At 55.2% G+C, this 19,851-nt stretch overlaps 1 protein-coding gene across 1 annotated transcript; it reads left to right on the top strand.

Moving 5' to 3' along the window:
- Positions 1-4: 4 nt before the first annotated feature.
- On the top strand, positions 5-19,010 carry SF3A1 (splicing factor 3a subunit 1). The gene is made up of 16 exons (XM_002721169.6): positions 5-176; positions 2,588-2,709; positions 7,529-7,736; positions 8,829-9,086; positions 11,174-11,248; positions 11,914-12,064; positions 12,371-12,564; positions 13,408-13,525; positions 13,783-13,968; positions 14,574-14,695; positions 14,799-15,044; positions 15,877-16,084; positions 16,493-16,647; positions 17,575-17,676; positions 17,790-17,861; positions 18,554-19,010. The coding sequence occupies exons 1-16, from the start codon at positions 114-116 to the stop codon at positions 18,653-18,655; spliced, it is 2,382 nt and encodes a 793-aa protein (XP_002721215.1). The 5' UTR covers positions 5-113; the 3' UTR covers positions 18,656-19,010.
- Positions 19,011-19,851: the final 841 nt, after the last annotated feature.

Raw genomic sequence — 19,851 nt, 5'->3', positions numbered from 1 at the left:
GCTCGGTCGCCGCCATCTTGCGAGCTCTTCGTACCTCCCGAGCGTGGAGGCTGTGTTCCTAGAGCAAGAGTTACCGACAACCAGGCGGGCTGGCTGCCCTGAGCGTCGCAGTCATGCCGGCCGGACCGGTGCAGGCGGTGCCTCCGCCGCCGCCGGTGGTCGCCGAGCCCAAACAGGTACTGCGCCCCCGGCACCCCGACTGGCAACCCTTGCAAGCCTGCCTAGGCCTCGGCCCTCCCCTCCGGCGCGGGCGTTCGTTATTTTTTGCGGGAAGAAGTGGCCGCTTTGGAGGACTTGGCGGGCTTGGCGGGACTGCAGATCCCAGGAGGCGGCGAAATGAGCGCTCTAGGGCAGGGGTCCTCGAAGTAGTTTGGGGTCAGCAGCAGCGGCCCTGCCTGCGGGCTTTGTAGAAACGCGAACTCTCCACCTTGGATCTCCTGAACTGGAGCCTGCATGTGCATAAGGTCCCGGAGTAATCCGCTCGGGTGTGAGATGCGTCCATCGCGCCCACCCACTGGTGTGCAGCGTTTGGGCTCAATGGTCCCCAGTCGCTGCCCACTGCCCCCCGATCTGGGTGTTAGTGCTCAGCATCAAGTTCACCCTCACCCTGAGCCAGGTTCCGTTTTGACCGGGGTGAGTCACGATCCAGCCTGGATAGACAGGCAGAGGTGAATACACACATGGTTATTGTCCGGTTTGCTTGTAAGCGGTAACGGTGCAAGCCAGCCTGTAAAAGCTGAGGGCAGAAGATGGCACGCAAATAATTGCCACGTGATACGCCCTATGATAAAAAGTATCACGCACACAGGTAGTTGCAGGATGGCATGATGAGCCCCGTGATAACAGTAGCAGACAGTAATGACGTCAGTGTGGCTTGCCAGGGTAGAGGGGAGATGGAGGCTGGGAGGCCCATAGGAGTGACAGGCGAATTGTTTTTATTAGGATAAGTAGTTCTCCAGGTAGGTGATTAAGAAAGGGAATTAGCGGTCTTGATGCATTCGCCGTACCAGTCACCGCTTTGGGTTCATAACACAGCGGGAGCATGACCCTTCCCCAGGTACGTAAGTGCCTCTGTGCGTGTCTGGCGTTTTCCCAGCCCCTAGGGAAAATTGTCAAGGTGATGCCAGACAACGAGTGTGACAGACAGCAAAGCAAGAGTAGCCGGGGGGAGTGAACCACAGTGTGGCTGGGAGAAAGGTGGCGGCAGGTGCGGGTCTTAGGATTTGAGCTTTTTTTTGTGGACGGTGTAGAAAAGGAAGGGTCGCAAGCTGGAGAGTGACGTGTGTTTCAGAGTTTCAGCCAGGCAGGCTGTGATGTGGCCCGTCAGTAGGAAGGCGAGGCATTGTGGAGATGGTGTTGGGGGCCGGGCCTGGCGGGGCGGTGGGAGGGAGGAGGGGATGGCAAGAAAGGAATGGCAGATGGTGCCCACCAGAGTGCTCCGTTGGGATCTGGTTCTGTTCAGAGCCGTTAAGCTCTCCAGTCCTCAGTTTTGTCATCTGTAATGTGGGGTGGTAGAGTACTTGCTCTGTAGTGCTCTCGTGAGAGTCAAAACGATGTAAAGAGCTGGGGCTGCTCTGTGCTTGAGAAACGGTATGCCAGCGAACGTGGAGCCTAGGAAGGGCGAGGGGCCCCAAGTTTCTGGTCCGATTGACTGGGTAGCCAAGAGGAGAGTGGTTAGCTTTGAAAGGGCCCAGTCCTGTGTCTGAGTCCAGCCTGACGCTCTGGGACACTGGTGTGGGCAGGACTGTTGAGCCCAGCCTGGGAGGGGAAGCGGAGGGCACGGCTGTGCGGGCTGAATGAGGACAAATACCGTGAAAAGAACCTAGAACAGAATTGTGGGGGTCTCCACATTGTAGGGAGCCAGTCGGGAAACTTGGGTGGAGGGAGGAGTGAGAAGGAAGGACGTGAGGATGAGGCTTTGGGGGATGCGAAGGAATGGTCCCCAGTCCCACCCGGACGACCACCGACCACCACAGTGTGTGGCAGGCTGTGGGGGGTGGTGTTGACCTGGGCAGGAGCCCTGGGCTGGGGATCAGCAGGCAGGGGAGGAAGTGGGCAGGAGGAGGCGGCGGCAGGGAGTTTTCTGAGCCGAGCGGCCTGGCCTTTGTTTTACAAGGGGAAAAGCTGCTGGGGAGAGACTCAGGGATAGTCGATGTTGACTGTTGCGGTGGCGTTTCACAGAACATCTAGGCCTGAATGGTGGCTGAGACTGGAAGAGGAAGAGGGCAAGGGCATTCAAGGCCGAAGGAATTTCCCGTTTTCTTTATTCAACAAACAACTGAATACTCCGCATGGCACACAGTGCTGGAGGCAGGGTTGCAACACGGCCACCTGGATATTGGAGCGTGTTTCTCAGACGGTGGTCAGAGGCCTGTGTCTGAGTCACCTGGGCACTTGGTCACAATGCAGATTCCCGGTCCCATGGAGACGGGTAGCTGCAGGGAACCAGGGAGGCTGCTCTCGTCCCGGCTTCCTCCGGGGCAGCCTGTGCCGGTGCCATGTGTTCTTGCAGACAGCATCTGGGGAAAACGGAACCATGGGGATCCTGCCCCAAGCCAAGACCTCATTTGTTCTTCCTGTTTCACAGCCACCAGAAGAAGATGCATCTTCAAAGGAGGATTCCACCCCGTCGAAGCCCGTGGTGGGGATTATTTACCCTCCGCCCGAGGTCAGGAATATCGTTGACAAGACTGCCAGCTTCGTGGCCAGGTAACGTGGCTGCTCTGCGCGGTGGACCAGCACTCGAGTTGGCGCAGGATGGTGTGGGGTTTACAGGGGTGCTGTTGGCTCAGGCTTGCTCATTCATCTGAAACCACAGCATGGCCGTGGCGTCTCTGACACAGCACCATGGCCAGGGTGCGAGTCACGCCCAGCGCCACAGTCACAGGAGCTTCTGCCTGCAGAACAGGCGTGAGGACGTCCCTAGAACCTGCTGTGGTGCGGACGGTGTTGGTGTCCGTGCTGGAGCCATTGGCTTGAGGAGATGCAGCGGGGAGGTGACCGTTATGGTGCCAGGATCGCGCCCCACAGAGCTTCATAAGCCCCATTTGCTGAAGCGCATAACGTGCCATCTTGGGATTGCTGAAACAGAAGGCAGGTGATGGGACTGAGCCGCTGAGGTGCACTGAGCAGGTGTTGCTGTCTTCCTCGGTGGCATAGACATAGAGTGCCTGCCCCAGCCCGGACACTACACGTGCCCACGCAGCCTTCGGTAGAATCTCCCTTACAGCCGTTGCATTCACAAGGGCTACACACACCCTACTTTAGGCAGCCAGCAGCCCTGTTAAGCCTTTGGATGTTTTGTTTGTCCTCATAGTTTTCTTTTTCTTTCTTTCTTTCTTTTTTTTTTAAAGGCAGAGTGACAGAGATCTTCCATCTGCTGGTTCACTTCTTAAATGGCCACACACAGCGGCCGGGGCTGGGCCAGGCTGAACCCAGGAGCCTAGAACTCAATCTGGGTGTCCCACGTTGGTGGCAGGGACCCAAGCACTTGAGCCATCTGCTGCTGCTTTCCCAGGCACGTTAGCAGGGAGCTGCGTCCGAAAGGGAGCAGCCAGGACTCAAACCTGCACTCATGGAATGCTGGCATCACAAGTGGTGGCTCGACCCACGGTGCCACAACGCTGCCCACATCTCCAGTTTTTTTTGTTTTTTAATTCCAGTTAGTTGCAGTTGTTTTGAAGTGAGGTATCATAAGAAGTCTAGATTTCTGGCTTCTTAGTGAACTAGACGGCTCCTCTCCTGGAAGCAGTAGCTGGCCCTGAACAGGGGGCTGCCCTCGTTGAAGGCAGCTGCCCTCCAGGGGCCACTCCTTGAAGCAGCATCCCCATCACCATACGTCGTTTCATAGATGTTCCTTCCCTCCCAGCCTCCTAATAAATACAGAAATTGATTTTTACCCTGCTTGGTCTGCTTTCACGAAACAACAGAGTAATTGTATGGATTCGTCCCAGCACGTTTCAAGGGCTTAGATCAACCTGAGAATTCTGTCACAAGCTGCTCTGTGCCTGATAGAACATTAGGCTGCATCCGATTCAGGGCAGCAGGTGTTGTGTTTAAGATCAACATCTAGGGACAGGCATTTGGCACAGTGGTTAAAAAGCCTCTTGGGACATTTGTATCCCATATTGGAGTGCATGAGTTCGAGCCCCTACTCCACTCCCAGTTCCAGCTACCTGCTGATGCACTCTGGGAGAAAGCAGGTAATGGCTCAAGTGCTTGGGCCCTGCCTCCCACATGGGGAAGCCCGATTGAGTTCTGGGCTTCTATCTTCAGCCTGACTCAGCCTTGGCCATTGCCGACATGTGAGGAGTACATCAGTGATGGGGACTGACTGTCTTTCAGATAAATAAATAAAAATAGGATAAAGATTGACTGTGTCAGCAGCACCCTTTTCCCCTGATACTTTAAAAACAGAGTAAGTAGGAAAAGAGTGCTTGGTGAAGAATCCTCTGTCTCGCCAGCAGATAATCTCTGCCAACTGTGTTCATGTGTTCCTCTAGCCCTTGGCCTGCTTTGTACATCCCTGAGATGCCCACAGGTTCTCTCACATCATGCTTCCCCTTCTGCCCTGTGTTGCGAGCACTTCTCCGTGTTGCCCTGTGGTCTCTCCCTCTGCGGGGGGGATGCGCCGTGGCCAGGTGACGGGCCTGCCTGGCTCAGCCGTCTCCTCTCTCTTTCCTTTGAGATCACTTCCAGTGTTTCCGTTTGCCAAATGAAGCTGCGCGGAGCCTCTGGGTATTTTCTTTCCTTTGTAGGTTGTTGCCTTAGAAGAAAATCCTGTGTGGTACTTTACGGGCTGAAAGCATTTTTTTAAAGATGTCTTGGGATCAGCATTGGGGCGCAGTGTGGTTCGGCCACTGCTTACAACGCCAGCTCCCCATTTCAGAGCACCCGTTCGAGTCTCAGCTGCCCTGCTTCCCGACAGCGCCCTGCTAATGTGCCTTTGGAAAGTGGTGACTGATGGCCCAAGTGCTTGGGCCCCTTGCCACTCATGTGGGCTACCAGGTGGAGTTCCAGGCTCCTGGCTTTTTGCAGCCAATTGGGCAGTAAACCATTGGATGGAAGATCTCTCTTTCTTTCATTCTCACTCTGCCTTCCAAACAAATAAGTAAATCTCATTTTTTTTTAATGATAGGCCTGCAGTTTAAGGGGGAGAAAAAAAAACACTTCTTAAACATTTTGCCAAATAGCTTTCTAGTAATTTTGTGCCATCTTTTGCTGCCATGGCAATAAAAATTTTATCTGTCAAAGTTTACTTAAAACTATGCATACACCCCTACCTCTAGATGTGGATGCGAGCGCTATGGTAATTGCATTTCTGGGCACTGCTCAAATTGGCAAGCGTGATTTTGTTCACGTTGCAGCAGAGGGACAGACCAGTGTCTCGCCCTGGGGCAAAGCCGGCAGAACCCGGCTGCATGTTTCCTGCCTCGTAGGAGCTCATGGGAAAGACAGTAGAAGTCGGCTGAGTGTGGTTTGCCAAAAGGAATTTTTTTCTCTGGGTTAGGTTTTCCCTTCCCTGTTTTTTTCCTGTCTAAAAACTGAAGTAGAAATTACCCTTGAAAAGTCCCCCTGACTAGGTTGAGTCAGAATCATGTCTTTTTCTGCTGAGATGGACTCCTTGTGTTAGAGGATGTCGTTCTAAAATTCACAGTGAGCGAATCAGCAGCAGCAGAGTAGCTGGGAAGGAACAGATGTGCCTTGTGGTCGGTTCATTGTTCCAGTTGTTCCCAGATGTGGGGAGGTTATGGCTTAGGAAGCAGTGATGGAGGAGACAGGCTGGGCCTTCCTCCTGCCTGGGCATCTGCTGTGTCCGGCAGCCTGGTGTAGTGGAGATTAAGTGGGCGCTCGCCTTCCTCGTGTGGTCTGCCTTATGTAAGGGGGAAACGCATCTTCCCAAAGCAGGAGGTTCCGCTGGACTAGTGCACTGCCACATTGAGACCTCATGGTGTCAATCCAAGTACTAACCAGGCCCGACCCTGCTTAGCTTCCGAGGTCAGACGAGATCGGGCGGGTTCAGGGTGGTATGGCCGTAGACGAGACCTTATGGTGTTGGTCACTCCACAGGATGTGACAGGAACTTGCTGAAGCGCTAGCTCAGGTGTTGCTGGCTTTCAGTGTGGTACTGTGGTAGGGGTTGATGTGATTTTTAATGTGGTGCGCAGTGTTGCCTGCAGCCTGTCTCTGGCCTTCTCTGGCAGGACCAGGGTTGCGCCGGTGTGAGGAGAGTGGAGTGACCTGGCCGGCAGCAGCCCCACCTGGGGCTAAATCAGAGCTCCCCAAATAACATACCAGGGACATTTTTTCCATCATCCTGAAGTTTCCGAGGTAGGCAGACTGGGGGCCCATCCCAGGGAGATAGACAGTGGAGACACAGCAGCAAGTCTTAGCGCTCCGACCAGGCATGATCAGGTCATCTAATTCTCGTGTGTCTCAGTCCTTCTCATCACCCACCCAGAGGGCAGAGTCTCCATCTGGGGCTAGTATTTCTTCAAGCTTCTCTAACACTTGCTGTATCTCCCCTGTTAACTAAGAGAATTAGTCTCAGGAAACTTGCGGCTGAACATTGACAGTATTGTTTTGTTCTCATTGTATTCACTTTTGCTTACCTTTTGTTATAAAGGGTTACTTCAAGAAGTAATATGTATCTTCCTTTTTTTAAACAGAATTTTCTTCTGACTTTGTTTATTTAAAGATTTATTTATTTATTTGAGAGGCAGAGGCAGAGAGAGAGAGGTCTTCCGTCCATTGGTTCACTCCCCAAATGGCCGTACTGGCCAGAGCTGCAACAGTCCAAAGCCAGGAGCTTCTTCCGGATCTCCCATGCAGGTTCAGGGACCCAAGGACTTGGATCATCTTCCACCACTTTCCCAGGGCATAGCACAGTGCTGGATCGGAAGTGGAGCAGCTGGGACTAACTGGTGCCCATATGGATGCTAGCACTGCAGGTGGCAGCTTTACCTACTACACCACAGCTCCAACCCTGTCTTTTTTTAAAAGACAAAAGCAGGGGTGGGTATTGTGTCATAGCATCTCATATGGACGCCAGTTCAAGTCCCAGGTATTCCACTTTGATCCAGCTCCCTGCTAATTCACCTAGGAAAGCAGGGATTGGGCCCCTGCACTCACATGGGAGACCTGGAAGAGGCTCCTGGCTTCTATCTTAGATCTGGCCCAGCCCTACCCATCGGGGTCACTTGGGGAGTGACCTTGCGGATAGAAGATCGATCTCTCTCTCTCTCTCTCTCTCTGATCTTCCTCTCTCTCTGCCTCTGTGTGACTGCCTTTCAAATAAACAAAATGAATCTTTGAAAGGTAAAGAAGACAAAAGCAGTAGCGGTGGAGGTTTTGGAAGTGGCTGAATTGGCTGAGGAGCAGAACACGATGGAGGGCCGGGGTGCACTGTGGTGGAGTCGTCGGCCAGGAGGCCCTGAGGCAGATGGCATTGGCCGCTGGTGCCTGGAGGCTTGAGGGGCCAGTGTTTTGTGTCTGAGCAGTCACAAGGGTTCTTTTTCCCTCCTTCCAGAAACGGGCCTGAGTTTGAAGCCAGGATACGACAGAATGAGATCAACAACCCCAAGTTCAACTTCCTGAACCCCAATGACCCTTACCATGCCTACTACCGCCACAAGGTCAGCGAGTTCAAGGAGGGGAAGGCCCAGGAGCCCTCAGCCGCCATCCCCAAGGTTATGCAGCAGCAGCAGCAGGCCACCCAGCAGCAGCTGCCCCAGAAGGTTTGGAGCTCAGCCCCTACCCTACACTTCCCCGGGGCCAAGAGGGAGGTGAGCACGGGGATGGGTGCATGATTAACTGTGCGGTCCAAGCTGTTAGCCACCTTACACAGGTAGACCCGTAGAGTCTCTCCGAGAGGTCCCAGTGACAGTTGGCATTCCCTGAGCCCTGCTCCCCAGGATCCACGATCAGTGCCCTAGGAGCCGTGTCAGTGACTTCCCAGGGGTTGCGTGAGGTCAGCAGAGCGATTCTTTGACAGTTGAGGGTTTGGGGGGTGTAGCTACCCAAGGCTTTGACCGTGAGTGCTGTGGTATGGGAAGGACCTCCTACCTGGCTTTGCTGAAGGGAGCAGTGGGGCCTGTGGGGCCCTCCTTGTGCCATCCCTTCCCTTCAGTCTTTCCCAGGGCCCTCCCCTCTGACCGCCGTGCTGCCAGCCTCCCTGCGCTGGGCTCAGGAGGGTTGAAGCCGGCCCTAGGGACTGTTAAGTTGTGAATGAAGACAGGAAGGGCCAGCATGCTTTGCCTCCTGTGTGGAACCGGACTGGTCCCTTCCACCTTGCTGTACTCCGAACCGTGGTGGAGAAGACAGCCCCTTGTTTTGTAGTGGGATGTAAAGGCTGAAGTCGGGTTCTAAAACCTTGTGTTGCAACTTCCTGCTCCGAGGGCCTCAGGCTGCCTCCGCGTCCTCATTTGTAAGGAGGATTCACGGTACCTGGTGTATCGCCTTGTGGTTCATGTAGAGCTAGAGAAGCACTTGCCCACTGGGATTCCCTGCGTGTACGTGGTCCTTAATGCATTTCCATCCCCCTGCTCTAATAAGCCACGTTCCTGTCAACTCTTCCACCACCCGTTTTAGCCCTCGGTTTCAGGGCAGGAGCAGAGTTACAGACAGCTAGTTAAAGCTGTTCAGGAAGTTGAGGCCACAGTTGGCTGAGAAATTGATGTTCTTTTGAGTGAGAGCACTCTCATGCCAAACACCAGTGCTGTGTGCGTGAGAACGGACACACAGGGCCCACAGCTCTCCTGCTCAGGCGTGCTCCTCCCCGCTCCCTGGAGCCAGTGCACCCTGCGCCTTACACTCCTTCTGGGTCTTAGGTCCAGGCTCAGGTGATCCAAGAGACCATCGTGCCCAAAGAACCGCCTCCTGAGTTTGAGTTCATCGCCGACCCCCCTTCCATCTCAGCCTTTGACCTGGATGTGGTGAAGCTCACGGCCCAGTTTGTGGCCAGGAACGGGCGCCAGTTCCTGACCCAGCTCATGCAGAAGGAGCAGCGCAACTACCAGTTTGACTTCCTGCGGCCGCAGCACAGCCTCTTCAACTACTTCACAAAGCTGGTGGAACAGTACACCAAGGTGCTGTGCGGGAAGGGGGGCGTCTCACCTCTGGGAGCACTCAGTCCACCGGGGCATGGCTTCTCTGTGGGGCAGCTGAGCAGACCAGCTGAAGAAACGTGACATCTGTAGATTGATTCAGCTTTTCCTTTAAATGCAAATCAAACTACTTTTTCTACATAGAAGTGTGCCTGAGTTCAACGCCAGCTCCAGCTCGTGTCTCCTCTTGCTAACGCAGACCCTGAGAGGCAGCAGTAGTGGCTCAAGTACTCGGGCCCCGGCCACCCGTGTGGAGACCTGGGTTGAGCTCCTGGCCTAGCTCTGGCCATCGTGGGCATTTGGAAAGAACCAATGGGATAGGAGCTTCCTTTCTGTCTCTGCTTCTGAATTAAATAAATTATTTTTTAAAAAGTTGTATCCTAACAATACTGATAATTAAAATCATCAGATCTTTAATTCATTGCAAAGGAAATCAGTAACGATTGGTTTTCTTGTTACATTTTTAAAGAGATTTGTATATTTGAAAGAGAGAGCGAGATCCTCCATCCACTGATAGACTCCCCAGATGGCTGCAGTGGCTGGCCGTGGGCCAGGCAGAATCTAGGAGCTTCTTCCAGGTCTCTCCTGTGAGTGGCATGAGCCATTTTCCACTGCTTTTCCAAGCTGGTAGCAGATAGCTGGGTTGGAAGTAGAGCAGCAGGGACTTGAACAGGTACCCGTATGGAATGCTGCATTGCAGGAAGTGGCCTTATCCTCTGTGCTACCACGCTGGCCCCACTTGCTACACTTAGTGGAGGTTGTTTTCCTTCTCATTTCAGGGGGTGATCTGCACATCTGTTCTTGGTATCCACCAACAATGTATTAAAAGTCTAACGTGAAAGGACTTGGATTTTCTCCAGCTTCAGTCATGCCAAGCATATAACTAGAAAGAACTGTAAAAATGTGTGTGTTTAGAAAATAACCAAATCTAGGAGCTGTGAAGGTAGCTGAAGTAACAATTATTGAAGGCCAAAGCGTGGCTGTAAATGCGCAGTATCGGTTTTCAGTGGCTCTGGCTTCATTTCTCCTTTAACACTTCACAGTGTTAAAGGTCTCCAGACCCCTTTTCGTTTACTTTTATTTATTTATTAGAGATCCCACCTGCTGGCTTATTCCCCAAATAACCTGCAATGAAACTGGGAGCCAGGAACCCAATCCTGATCTCCCGCATGTGTGGCGAGAGCTCAGTTATGTGAGCCACCGTTGTGCCTCACAGGGTCTCCATTAGCCAGAAATAGAGTCAGGAGCCAGAGCCAGGTCTCACACCCACCAGGTACCTTGGAGTGGGACGGGGGCGTCTTAGTTGGCATCTTTCCAGCTAGGCTAAGTGCCTGCTCCCAGAACCCTCTTCATTCTGTTACTTTCCGGGTTCTTTCCTTCACCTTGAGTGTTGGCGTTTACTGCTGTAATTTGAGGGCACAGGTGTGTCTCGAGCCGTGGAAGACTTGGAGCAGATACATCCCGGGGCAGAGGTAGCGAGAGTGGTAGGGCTGGGCCACTTTGCTTAGAACACAGGCTGCGTGCGCTCTTTCAGTAAATGCGCACTGAGTGTCAGCCAGCACTTAAGGCGCTGGGATGTAACTGAACAGAGCCCCAGTTCCTGTCCTAGTGGAGTCTCTAGCTTAGTGAGGAGGAGACAAGTGCAGTGCCCATGTGCCTCAGATGGTGCTGCACACTGTGGGGAAGAAGGCAGGGGTGGGGCGGGAGGGGTGCTCCGTGGAGTCAGCAGTAGCCTGAGGAGCACTTGCAGAGGGACAGCAGATGGGTCTCCTGAGAGCAGCTGTGTTCTGGGTGGTCTACCAGGCTTCAAGTACGTGTTCCTGCTAATCCTTGGAACGACCTTTTTAAGTCGACGGTGCTGACTTTAGGTGGGGTTGTTGCTATTTTATAGAAGGAAACCAAGTTCCTAGGGCTGAGTAACTTGGCCAGAGTCCCACAGCCAGCTGGAGCTGGGATTGGGACCCAGAATCCCCCGCTTTCCCATCTCCTGCACCTGAGCCCAGGCCAGGAAGGCCCCTTCTTTGTCCCCGGTTGACATGCTGACAGGGGCTTTAACTCTTCCGTTTCAGATTCTGATTCCACCCAAAGGCTTATTTACAAAGCTCAAGAAAGAGGCTGAAAACCCCCGAGAAGTTTTGGATCAGGTAAACTCGGTGTGATTTCTTGCAAGCAGTTACTAATGGTACGAGCTCCACCACATGAGTTCCGTTTGGTGCTTGGACACAGGCCAGGCGGCAGCGCCCTGTTCCGCTGCAGGCTTGGAATGCTGGGGTGAAAGGCCTTGTGGCCACAGAACCAAAGAAACCTGGATCCCCTGTGTTTCCCAGCGTGGCACTGCTTTCTGTTCCACTGTCAGTTTTAACAGAGCTCCCTCTTTCTTCTCTGTCTCGAAGGCCATCCCCGGCCCTCCAGTGGCAGATGCCCTTTGAAGCCCTCAGGTTGTCAGAGTCCAGGAGGCACATTGGTGCTGGCTGGTTTTAATTGCTATGTGAAGGCTTCTGTTTCTCCCACTGCTGTTTCTCTTGAGGCCACAGGCTTCCTGGAGGTTTTGCCACCCTGGGAGGCCTGAGCTCCTTGCCAACTCAAGCAGAAATCTTGGGTCCCAGATGGAGGGTTTCTGTAGCATTTAGAATTTCCGTCCTGTCCGGACTCTGGGCTTGCTGTAGTTTGCTTCAGGAAGTTTCCTTTGAGGGCAGAGGAGCATCCTGCTCTTAAGGAGTTGCTGGCTTTGGTGGAGGCCCTGGGGGTTAGAGCCTCCCTGGGGGCTGAGCCATCCACCTCTGTGCCATGCTGTTGCCCCTCCCTGCAGGTGTGTTACCGCGTGGAGTGGGCCAAGTTCCAGGAGCGCGAGAGGAAGAAGGAGGAGGAGGAGAAGGAGAAGGAGCGGGTGGCCTATGCCCAGATTGACTGGCATGATTTTGTGGTGGTGGAGACAGTGGACTTCCAGCCCAATGAGCAAGGTAGGTGTGAGGAGAGCCTCCAGACGGGAGCCAGGAGCTCGGCGCCGGCCCTGCCCTGGAGACCCGGTGGACGTGTTCCCTGGGAGCAGCGGGATCCCCAGCGGCTTTTTCAGTGTCTGTCTCCTCTCTGTTGCCGGAAGACTTCATTTCTACCGCTTTGCCTGAGCTAAATCCTATAAACCAGATCGTGCTGGGCATCTGAGGGCAGAGAAATCGGACACATTCCCAAGCTCTCGCCTCCAGACAGATGGGCAAGGGGTGGCCTTTGGTAGGGCAGCCCTTTGACTTCGGCTCTCCCTGTTCCAGGGAACTTCCCTCCCCCCACCACGCCGGAGGAGCTGGGTGCGCGCATCCTTATTCAGGAGCGATACGAGAAGTTCGGGGAGAGCGAGGAGGTTGAGATGGAGGTTGAGTCTGATGAGGAGGATGAGAAACAGGAGAAGGCAGAGGAGCCTCCTTCCCAGCTGGACCAGGACACCCAGGTGCAAGACATGGATGAGGTGAGCTCCCGGGCGGGCCTGCGGGTGACCTCTCCCCTGCAGCTCCCGGCGGTCGGGCTGACGTCCACCAGGACCAGCGATGGCCTGGGAGGCGCAGGCCCGGCACGAGGCCAGGCAGCTGCTCAAGCCCAGGCAACTCGGAGCCTCTCTGCAGCTCTGAAAACAGGTGCATTCGCAGGCCAGGATCTAGAAGCTGTGCCGACCCTGTTCTGTGGCCTTCCCCTCGACCCAGAGGCACTGCACTCCCTGCCCCACTGCAGCCCTCGCCTAGGAGCTCCCTGCACCACCCCATGCGGGTGCATTTAGCCAGCCCCGGATGATCAGCAGTTCCAGAGCTGTTCTAAACGTGGTGTGCACTCCTTCCAGACGGCCCTGCCCGTGCAGCCCAGGCCTTCCGAGCAGCATAGTCTCCAGAGCTACCCTGCTCTCCCCCCTCCAAAAAGAATTTGTGTGCAGCCCGAGAAGAAAGGGCCCCTGTGTCTGTGGGAATTGACTTTTTCGCTCCCTCCCAGCATTGCCCTGTGAGCGGCTGCATTGAGTACTGACTCACGCCTGACACCCCTCCCCAGTGTGTTAAGTGCCCTTGGCCTCTTGGGACTGCCTGGTGCCAACTGCTGGAAGTGCCTGGGAGGAGTGTTAGCGCATGGCCCCCAGCGCTCCCATTCATGCTGTGAGGAAGCAGCTTGGCCTGCTGCCGGCTGGCCTCGGCTGCCCTGCGAGGCTTAGCACGTGGACATGGCCTGGCGGGGGCCAAGACTCTTTGCTATCCTCGGCTTCCGGGGCTTAGCCACAGGGAGGTGGCTCTGTGCCCTCTCTGAGACCTACCATGGCTTTGCATTTCAGGGTTCAGATGATGAAGAAGAAGGGCAAAAAGTGCCCCCACCTCCAGAGACGCCCATGCCTCCACCTCTGCCCCCAACTCCAGACCAAGTCATCGTCCGCAAAGACTATGATCCCAAAGGTATGGCTGCTCCCAGACCTGTGTGCCCTGCTCATTCCATAGACCGGGAGGTCTCAAGGCAGCCTTGTACAAGCACTGATCGCCTTCTCTAGAACAGGCCTCGTCACTTTTGGTGCCCTGGTGCCAGGCTCGAGGGTGGCACTGAGTGGATGTGTCTCACTTGAATGATGCATGAATGAAATGCCACCTCTTCACCAGGCCACACACACACACACACACACACCCCTGCGGTGTTCTCAGAAGTCTTTTCCTTTTAGCTTCCAAGCCCCTGCCTCCGGCCCCTGCCCCGGATGAGTATCTCGTGTCTCCCATCACGGGGGAGAAGATCCCTGCCAGCAAGATGCAGGAACACATGCGCATCGGGCTCCTTGACCCCCGTTGGCTGGAGCAGCGGGACCGCTCCATCCGTGAGAAGCAGAGCGACGATGAGGTGTATGCGCCAGGTGAGCTGGGGCCCTGCCCAGCCCGTGGCAGTCTGCGGGTCGCAGTTGCGTTGCTTTAAGCAAACAGGAAGCAGTGATTACGGCTACCAGCAGCTTTTGAGGGTGGATGAAGCCTTCTGTGTTACACAGGAGCTCTCTCGGAATGTTCCAGAGGCAGGCGCTGGTATAGATGACGGGCCCCTTACGGCTAGGAGGGGTGCTCCCTTCCCATGCTGCCCTAGCATGAGGACGCTGATGGCTGGGACACCGAGCTCCTTGGGGTGAAACCTGGTGGGCTGGCGCCTGCAGCACCGTAGGGAGGGTGTTGTGCCAGCAAGGGACCAGGCTTTTCGTCCTGACTGCTGCTCAGTCGTCTTGGCATCCTGTCCTCACAGCTGCTTTCTCTGGCCCACCTTCCCGTGTGAGCCAGGGATCGGACAGGCGCTGGCGCTGGGTGTTGAGGCGTAGGGCCAACTGGACAGCCTTCCCCAGCGCATGGGAGTGCTGTGCTGGGGCCCAGAGTCTGCCGCCTCTGCCCTGCGCACGAGGCAAGTTGCTGCCTTGTCAGCAGGCACTGAGTTTAGTTCTCATCCCTGCTGCCTGCCCCCATGTGTGACTGCGTGCAGGTCTGGATATTGAGAGCAGCTTGAAGCAGCTGGCTGAGCGGCGAACTGACATCTTCGGTGTTGAGGAAACGGCCATCGGGAAGAAGATCGGCGAGGAGGAGATCCAGAAGCCGGAGGAGAAGGTGCGGCTGCAGGGGATCCTGGTGCCCTCCCTGCCCTGACCTGCCCCGTCCGGGCTTAAGTCCCAGGAGTCCTGACAATCTCTGGCGTTGCTCTCCCTGGCAGGTGACCTGGGATGGCCACTCGGGCAGCATGGCCCGCACTCAGCAGGCCGCGCAGGCCAACATCACCCTCCAGGAGCAGATTGAGGCCATCCACAAGGCCAAGGGCCTGGTGCCAGAGGACGACACCAAAGAGAAGATTGGCCCCAGCAAGCCCAATGAAATCCCCCAGCAGCCGCCACCTCCGTCTTCAGCCACGAACATCCCCAGCTCAGCCCCACCCATCACTTCAGTGCCTCGCCCACCCGCGGTAAGCCAGCAGCCAGCCTGTGACTCACTTTAAGATTTATTTAATTTATTTATTTGAAAGGCAGAGAGAGAGAGAGGTCTTCATCCGCTGGTTCACTCCCCAGTTGGCTGCAACGGCCAGAATGCACCGATCCGAAGCCAGGAGCCAGGAGCTTCTTCCAGATCTCCCACGTGGGTGCAGGGGCCCAAGGACTTGGGTTATCTTCTACTGCCTTCCCAGGCCAAGCAGAGAGCTGGATGGGAAGTGGAGCGCAAGGACTCAAACCAGCGCCCACATGGGATGCCGGCACCACAGGCGGTGGCTTTACCTGCTATGCCACAGTGCCGGCCCCTGTAATTGACTAAAGAGTTCAGTCCCCGGGGTTGAATTCTGCTGACTGAGCGTGGCTGCTCTTTAACAGCAATTCTGAGTGCTCGTGAGTCAAGTTAAAAAGAACCCTTTAAATGGAGCACCTCGAAGCCAGTCTTCCATCCACAGGGGAGGATTGGAATGGGCAGGGAGCGAGTGGCAGGTGAGGAGCAGATCTGAGGTGGACGGGCCTCAGGGCTTCCTGCGTCTCAGGCCTGCTGGCCTCCAGGAGGCTGAGTCAGGGTCAGTGATGGACTCCACTCCGATCGTCTGAGTCCCGCGTGGAGAAAGTGGCCCTGGTTCTGTCGTTGCAGAGTTTCTCTCAGATGCCCCGTGTGAGACTGCAGTCTCTGGGCCACGCGGGGCAGAATCGGAGCTGTCCAGCGCCCGTTCTCAGAGCTCCAGGTGGCTCACTGCCAGCTGCACGTGCCCTTGGGGCCCAGTCTTGGCTTCCTGTGACCTCTGGGTCTCTTCCTTCTCGCAGATGCCACCTCCCGTCCGTACTACAGTTGTGTCTGCGGTACCTGTCATGCCCCGGCCCCCGATGGCATCTGTGGTCCGGCTGCCCCCGGGCTCGGTGATTGCGCCCATGCCACCCATCATCCACGCACCCAGGATCAATGTGGTGCCCATGCCTCCCTCAGCACCTCCTATCATGGCACCCCGGCCACCACCCATGATCGTGCCAACAGGTCAGTGTGTTGTGTCGCTCTCGTGGCCATCGGGTTGGGCTTCAGGCCAAGCATTGTCTGCAGAGCAGTGGCTGCTGGGAGTAGTGCCAGCTCTTCAGCTGGGTGTGCGGCCCAGTGGAGCAGTAGGGGCCGCAGCTCCTGGGGGAGATAGACTGAATTGTGCCTGTGCACCTGGGTCAGGCCCCAGGCAGGTGCCTGCTCCATACATCGGTCCTGCCCTTCCTCCAGTCCCTCGCTGCACAGTCTGGGCAGCCTCCCTGGGCCCTCTGCCAGGGAACCTGCTGGCTGCCAGACTCAGTGGAGAGTGGCACCTCACACCTGATAGGCCAAAAGACCTCACATCCTCACTAGCCCTGAGTCTGGGCCCCTTGTCCCCACTCACGGGTCTGTCTGTTCCTGTCCTTGCAGCCTTTGTGCCTGCGCCACCTGTGGCCCCTGTCCCAGCTCCAGCCCCAATGCCCCCTGTTCACCCTCCACCTCCCATGGAGGATGAGCCTGCCTCCAAGAAACTCAAGACAGAGGACAGTCTCATGTCCGAGGAGGAGTTCCTGCGCAGGAACAAGGTATGTGACCCCTGGGTGCTACCTGTGGCCTGGGGTGTCTAGGGGAGGGGCTGCAGTCTCACCCTAGTCACGTGGTGCCCGGCTGACCTCATTGCACTCCCGTGGTGTTGGCCTCCGGGGTCTGGGTTAGCCAGTGGAAGCTTTTGACTGATGGGACGCCCAGTAAACGTGGGTTAACACCTAGAGGAGCTGAGTGTGACAGTGTTGCTGGTCCCCTGGTGTGGCATCTCTGGAGGCCATAGGGAGAGCCACTGCACAGGGGCACAGCTCGGTGAGAGGGCCCTGGACACCTGAAGCAAGCCCGGGTGTGGTTCATGAACTCAGTGTGGCCTTTGCTGCAGTCCTCGCCCTTGCTGGGGTGCTAGAGTAAAGGAAGGTGGGAACCGTGGTGCTGCTGCACCCCAGGGAAGCTGCTGGGCTCCAGTGAGGAGGCGAGAAACAGCCGCAGCCCCTGACGGCTCAGTGCGTTTGACCAAATCTTCTGTTTTCATTCTTAAGAGAGTCCTGTTTTGGGCACTTAGCGAAGTGCAGGGGTGGAGCTCACCTTGGGACGCTTTTCCGTGTGGGGCTCACCGCAGGGCTCTGCCGTCGCTCTGATCAGCTCTGTTGTACAGGCAGTGCTCAGGCAGGCTGAGACCTCACGAGCCGAGTTGGGAATCGGGTCTGGATTTTACAGGCCACTTTTTTTTACACTTGTGCTTCTTTGGTGTCACAGAGCGTTCTTACCCAACCTCTTCATTTCAGCTCTAGACTCGCAGGAGGACTTGAAAACAGAAAGCACATCTTGATATGGGAGTGTGACTTGTACAATATGACAAGTGTGTCAGTAGAGAATCAGGCCAGAGCCGGGTGCCCTCAGGATGGCAGAACATAGTTCCTGATTGGCTCAGGGGTCCCCAGGCATAATGATCCCCTTCTGTTTTGCAGGGTCCAGTGTCCATCAAAGTCCAGGTGCCCAACATGCAGGATAAGACGGAATGGAAGCTGAATGGGCAGGTGCTGGTCTTCACCCTGCCTCTCACAGACCAGGTAGGGGTTGCTGCCACCAGCGGTATCACGTGCATGGGGACCAAGGGTTCAAGGGACAGCTTCCTTCTGCTGGCCTTTGCAAGGGCACGAATGACCTCTCCTTGGCCCCACAGGTCTCTGTCATCAAAGTGAAGATTCACGAAGCTACAGGCATGCCTGCAGGGAAACAGAAACTGCAGTACGAGGTGCGTCAGAGCGTGCCAGTCCCTTCCCTTAGGTCCCAACACTGCTGTGCCAGAAGCTAAGTCCCCCATGCACAGGGAGATGGGCAGTGATCCTCTGAGTTGTCCCGGAAGTGAAGGTGCTGGCGGGGGTGCCAGGGCTGCAGAGCGTGCCAGTGTGAGGCTCCGGCAGTCCATCTTGTGTGGAGTCCAGGGAACCCTCTGCCCTGAGGACTGGGGACAGGGATCTGGGGGTGTGCCTCGGGAGTGCTGTGCTAGGTCATGGACCCAGAGCTGAGGCCATCCCAGTCAGGGCAACCTCAGGTGGTGTAGTCCAGCCTTGCCTGCTTCCTGGTGGGTCACATAGTAGTGCTGTGTTCACCCTTTTGGACTTGACCAAATCCCGCCTTGGGCTTCAGTTTCCTCCTGTAAAGCGAGGCTGTTGCTCAGGTGATCTCCAAAGGTCTCCATGGCCTTGGTCGGGCAGTTTCTTGGGAAGTTGAGCTTTGAGCCAAACATTGACAAAGGGGAAGAGCGTCCATCAGTTGATTGGAAGGAAGGAAAAAGCATTCTGGGTAGAGCCAGAGCCCTTCAGTCCCTTGCCCCCCGCCTTCCCTCAAGCCCTCATGTTTGCTAGGTGTGCCATGCAGATGGACAGGCTACGTTGTGTGTCCAAGGCCAGGGACCTCACGCCAAGGCACACTGTCTCTTTCCAGGGCATCTTCATCAAGGATTCCAACTCGCTGGCTTACTACAACATGGCCAATGGCGCCATCATCCACCTGGCCCTCAAGGAGAGAGGCGGCAGGAAGAAGTAGAAGAGAGAAACCTGCTGTCAGGTCCCTGCTGTTTTGTGTCTCCTGTCCCCCACTCCAGTCCTAGACACACAGGCCCTCTCCGGACATTCAGAATGTCCTGCCGCATTTCATTCCCCGGACTCCTTCCCATGTTAGTAATAGTAGCAAGACTTTTGAAGCTACTCCCTGGGATCCCATTGTGTTAGGGTCTTGATTTGAAGGCACTCGTTAGTTGGAGCTGAGATCCAGGGATGGCGTACAGGATAGGTGCATTGTGCCAAGAGGCACTTGACTGATTGAGTATGGCTTTTATGGTCGTTAATGATTTTCGTATTTTGCTGTGGTCTAATAAACTTCTTGGATCTTTCTTGTGAAATCGGTGTAATGAGACTTGTCTCTTGGCCCGCGTGCCCTGTGCACACTCCAGGCAGTGGGAACTTGGCACAGCGCCACGTCACTCCTCTCTGCTCTAAGGATTCCTAGGGTTTATAACTTACCACCATCATATCTTTCGTGTAATAGAATCTCCTTATGCTTTTCAGAAGTGTTTTATTGTGTTGTCCTTGGAAAACACTGGAGTCCTACAAAGGTGTAGCCCAGTGTGCTTAACCGATTCACACAGGATGCCTTCGGCATGCCATGGCCCACAGAACAAGGATGGTGATGTGGCTCTTGGTCCATGGGGAGCAGTGACACATACAGGCCAGGGTCACCCATCACCTGACTGATTCTGTGACCCTGGGTAAGTGCCTTGCCTGGTGAGAGCACAGGGATATGGAGAGATTTCTTTAAAATGTATTTATTTATTCAGAAGTCAGGGCAACAGGGAGAGAAAGAAATCTTTCATTGGCTAGTTCACTCCCCAAAATGGCCACAACAGCCATGTCTGGGCCAGACTGAAGCCAGGAGCTAGGAACTCCATCCAGTTCTTCCACATGGTTGGCAGGGGCCCAATTTGAGTCATCATCTGGTGCCTTCCCAGGCTCATTAGCAGGAAGCTGGATTGGAAGCAGAGTGGCCGAGACTTGAACTGGTGCTCTGATATATGCGATGCTGGTGTCACAAGCAGCAGCTTAACTCTGCACCGTGTATATTTATTTAGTAAATTTTTAATTGTGCCAAGATATGTACTGCTGTAGGAATTATAAAATTTCATTTATTCCATACTGGTTTTTTTCTTTCAAGATTTATTTATTTATTTGAAAGACAGTTGAGGA

Source organism: Oryctolagus cuniculus, chromosome 21 (assembly GCF_051225735.1).
Source record: "Oryctolagus cuniculus isolate XC-2025 breed Fujian yellow rabbit chromosome 21, ASM5122573v1, whole genome shotgun sequence".
Taxonomy (NCBI): domain Eukaryota; kingdom Metazoa; phylum Chordata; class Mammalia; order Lagomorpha; family Leporidae; genus Oryctolagus; species Oryctolagus cuniculus.
This window is presented reverse-complemented; position numbering and strand designations above follow the sequence as displayed.

What these genes read in the sequence shown, in the direction of transcription:
- SF3A1 (XM_002721169.6), top strand. Translation starts at nt 114, where the DNA reads ATGCCGGCCGGACCGGTGCAGGCGGTGCCTCCGCCGCCGCCGGTGGTC. An exon ending in TGGTGGAACAGTACACCAAG is followed by an intron (nt 9,087 to 11,173) that starts GTGCTGTGCGGG and finishes CTTCCGTTTCAG; the next exon opens with ATTCTGATTCCACCCAAAGG. An exon ending in AACAGAAACTGCAGTACGAG is followed by an intron (nt 17,862 to 18,553) that starts GTGCGTCAGAGC and finishes GTCTCTTTCCAG; the next exon opens with GGCATCTTCATCAAGGATTC.